At 46.7% G+C, this 3573-nt stretch overlaps 1 protein-coding gene across 3 annotated transcripts in view; it reads left to right on the top strand.

The window, feature by feature from the left end:
* TAP2 (transporter 2, ATP binding cassette subfamily B member) overlaps nucleotides 1-3573 on the top strand; it is a 9901-nt gene extending 6328 nt beyond the window's left edge. For 2 of the 3 annotated variants that reach the window (XM_006907416.3, XM_006907417.3), the window contains exons 8-12: nucleotides 897-1085; nucleotides 1266-1439; nucleotides 1612-1771; nucleotides 2073-2209; nucleotides 2592-2771. In XM_006907416.3, coding sequence (XP_006907478.1) covers nucleotides 897-1085; nucleotides 1266-1439; nucleotides 1612-1771; nucleotides 2073-2209; nucleotides 2592-2771 — 840 coding nt within the window. Of the gene's footprint in view, nucleotides 1-896; nucleotides 1086-1265; nucleotides 1440-1611; nucleotides 1772-2072; nucleotides 2210-2591 lie in introns of all 3 variants that reach the window. The other variant, XM_006907415.3, reaches the window with a different exon arrangement.

Raw genomic sequence — 3573 nt, forward strand, 5'->3', positions numbered from 1 at the left:
CTTCCCCCCATCCGTATTATTTTGAAGCAAATCCAAGATATAGTTTCATCTGTAAATATTTCAGTATGTATCTCTAAAATATAAACATTAAAAAATATAATCACAAAGCCATTCGACAATTTATTATCTAAAAAATTAACTATAATCCCTAAAATTAATCAAATATAGTCAGTGGTCAAATTTCCACTTGTTTCATACATTATATATAAGCATATATATTACATTTATCTCTCATATATATCTGTGGCGGCATTAGCCATTGCTGCTCAGTGCCTATATGCGTTAACTTATTAGGGGTTGCAAAAATGGCGACATCCTATTTATTATTTATTAGCTGGAAGGGACTTCCCCTCATCTACTATTTGGTTACTGACTCTTGTAGTTTGATTAGGAAAGGCAGAATGAGCATTTAGTTTTTTATATTTACCAGTTTTTGAAAATAATTAGTTACTTTATCTTGGGCTTTCTTTTATAATTTTCCTAGATATTTGTTAAACATCTTTTATGTGTAGAGAACTGTGCTAAGTGCTCTGGTGGCTACTAAGATGAGGTAGGCACAGTGCCTACTTTAAGGAGTTCCCTGTCTAATCAGGTAAGATAGCCTTGTGCTCAAGTAACACAAAGCAGTAATTGAAAAGTTCTGGGGATAGAAGTCACGCTCGCTGTATGGGAGAGTAAGGACATCTTCATTTGTTACAATGGAACTGGAACAGAGCGGGTATTGGTGTTGCTTTTAAATTTCATCCAAATCGCACATTTAAAGGTAGAGAATCTTTTTTGGATGAGGAGAGAAGTGTGGCTGGGGCTGGGTGTGGCAGAGGTATGTGAGGAGTTGGGAAGTTGGTTTCTGGTAGAGCTATGTTTGATTAGCTGACCCCTCCACCCCTGTTTTACAGACCCTGGTGTACATGTATGGGGATATGCTGAGCAACGTGGGAGCAGCTGAGAAGGTTTTTCAGTACCTGGACCGACAGCCAAATCTGCCTCCACAGGGGACACTGGCCCCTCCCACTCTGCGGGGGCGAGTGGAATTCCACAATGTCTCCTTTGCGTATCCTAATCACCTTGATCGGCTTGTGCTCAAGGTGCCTAAAAGGGACTGTGGGGAGGGAACTGGACCCTCCACTCCCAGCTGGTTTAGTGTGACCAGGCATTATAGTCTGTAGATCATTTGCTTCTGAGATGCTGATTTTACCTCTATAAAGAGAAGGGGTGGGGTCCTGAGAGGGATAGGCGGGCCCCTTACTCTTTCCTGGCTTTTCTAGGAGCTGACTTTCACCCTACATCCCGGTCAGATGACTGCACTGGTGGGACCCAATGGATCTGGGAAGAGCACAGTGGCTGCCCTGCTGCAGAATCTGTACCAGCCCACTGCGGGGCAGCTGCTGCTGGATGGGGAGTCCATCTCCCAATATGAACACTGCTACCTGCACCAACAGGTGCATGGGGAGGAAGAAGAAGGACAGGAGATAGGGAAGAAGCATGTGTAGAGAGAGCGTGGGGGATCCGTGGGAGATCCATGGGAGATCCATGGGAGGTGGGAGAGGAGGCAAGGAGGATCCCTGCCGAGGGAGTGTACCACAGTCCTCTGCTCCCATTCCCTCTGCACAGGTGGCTTTGGTTGGGCAGGAGCCTGTGCTGTTCTCAGGTTCTGTGAAGGACAACATCGCTTACGGGCTGAAGAGCTGCAGTGATGAAAAAGTGATGGCTGCTGCCCAGGCCGCTAAAGCAGATGAGTTCATAAAAGAAATGGAGCATGGATTATATACAGGTACCTTCAGTCAAAAGAGAAACTGGAGCTTATTCTTGGAGTGAGGATTGTGTCCCTGTAACTCCTTGTTTGCTGTTCACATGCCCTTTCCTTGGCTCCCACTTCCCCTACTTCCCCAGCACCACGAGCTCTATGTGGGCAGCCCCAGCAGGTCTCCACCCCACCACTCTCCTTACACAGGGCCCTCAGACCTCCTAACTGGTGCTAGTGGAGATACCAGTTGTGCACCTCCCCCTGCTTGTGACAAGGGTGTTGTCATGGTTACTTGTGTCTAAGGAAGGGTATTTCTCCATTTCCTCAGATGTAGGGGAGAAAGGGAACAAGTTGGCTGTGGGACAGAAACAACGTCTGGCCATTGCCCGGGCCCTTGTGCGGGACCCACGGGTCCTCATTCTGGATGAAGCTACCAGTGCCCTGGACGTCCAGTGTGAGCAGGCCGTGAGTACTGGGGCTGGAGGGGCAGGGGACAGTGGGATCTGACAAGTCATGTTTGAAGGATCAGCCTGTGCAGATTCAGGCAGTGCACGGATGAATGGCCCACTAGTGGGAAGAGTATCTGCCTTTTTAGCAGTGGGGAATGGAAAGGAGAATATGGGGTGTGCGGACAGTCCCACCGGGGGATTCCACAATGGCTGCTTTTCCTGTCTGCTAGCTGCAATGGTACAGCTGAAAGAGAAGGGCAGTGTAGCCCTTCTCCTTCCTACTTTCCTACTTTCTCGTGTTTCACATCTTCTTTGCCCTAAACCACAAGAGATAGTGTCCAGTTGGGTTGTCCATCCCATCCTTATCTTCCTGAGGCATTACGATCCTCCCTCTTCAGCTGAAGGACTGGCAGTCCCGCGGGGACCGGACGGTGCTGGTGATCGCTCACAGGCTGCAGACGATTCAGAATGCTGACCAGATCCTGGTACTCAGTCACGGAGAGCTGCTGAAGCACTCCCAGCTCATGGAGGGGCAGGACCTCTATTCCCGCCTGGTGCAGCAGCAACTGGAGGACTGAGGCCCCAGGGACACTGGGCCCTTCTCATGGCATCTTCATGACCCGGGCAGTTCCTGCTTTGAGTTTCCCTGGGGCTGTGCCTCTGTGTAGTTAGTTGTTCCTGGAGCTGGAAGTATGATGGAGGTTAGGACCACATGTGCTTTCGTTGGGGCGGGGGAGGCAGGGCAAGGTGCTACCTATGTCCAAGAACCTTATATTCCTGATGAACAGAGCTTTGCCTCATGCTGAGTAGTGTATTGTGGCATAATAAATATATTTTAAAATATTTTCCTCATTATATAAATAGCACATGACACGTTCATATAAAAAAGTAAATCTGACCTTCGTTTCACTTCCCAGAGACAACCATGGTTACTGTTTTGCTGGTTATCCTATTAGCCTATTATCTGTTCTTTGAGATACGTATTAATCAATGTGACATAAATATTCATGAGGCTGCCTTTCTGTATCCTTCCCCATTCCCACCAGTGTTTGATATTTTGGGGAAACTAGGGTATGGAGGGGCAGAACACAGTTCCATAATTAACAGTGTTAATAAGAAATTGCTAATAGCTACTACTGATAATAGAGTTTTAATATTGGTAAGAACTATGCTAAGTGTTTTTCATGTATTATCATTTTTAGTCCTTATTCTCAACTCTCTGACGTTAGTGATTATTATCCCAATTTTATAGATGAGGAGACTTAGTCTCAAAGAGATTAAATAACTTGTCCCAAGGTTACACAGTGGTGGAGTTGGAGTTTGAATCCAGGCGTGACCCCAGAGTCCATACTCCCAACCAATAAATTCTATTGCATTTTA

The sequence above is a fragment of the Pteropus alecto genome, unplaced genomic scaffold (genome assembly GCF_000325575.1).
Source record: "Pteropus alecto unplaced genomic scaffold, ASM32557v1 scaffold202, whole genome shotgun sequence".
Classification (NCBI taxonomy): Eukaryota; Metazoa; Chordata; class Mammalia; order Chiroptera; family Pteropodidae; genus Pteropus; species Pteropus alecto.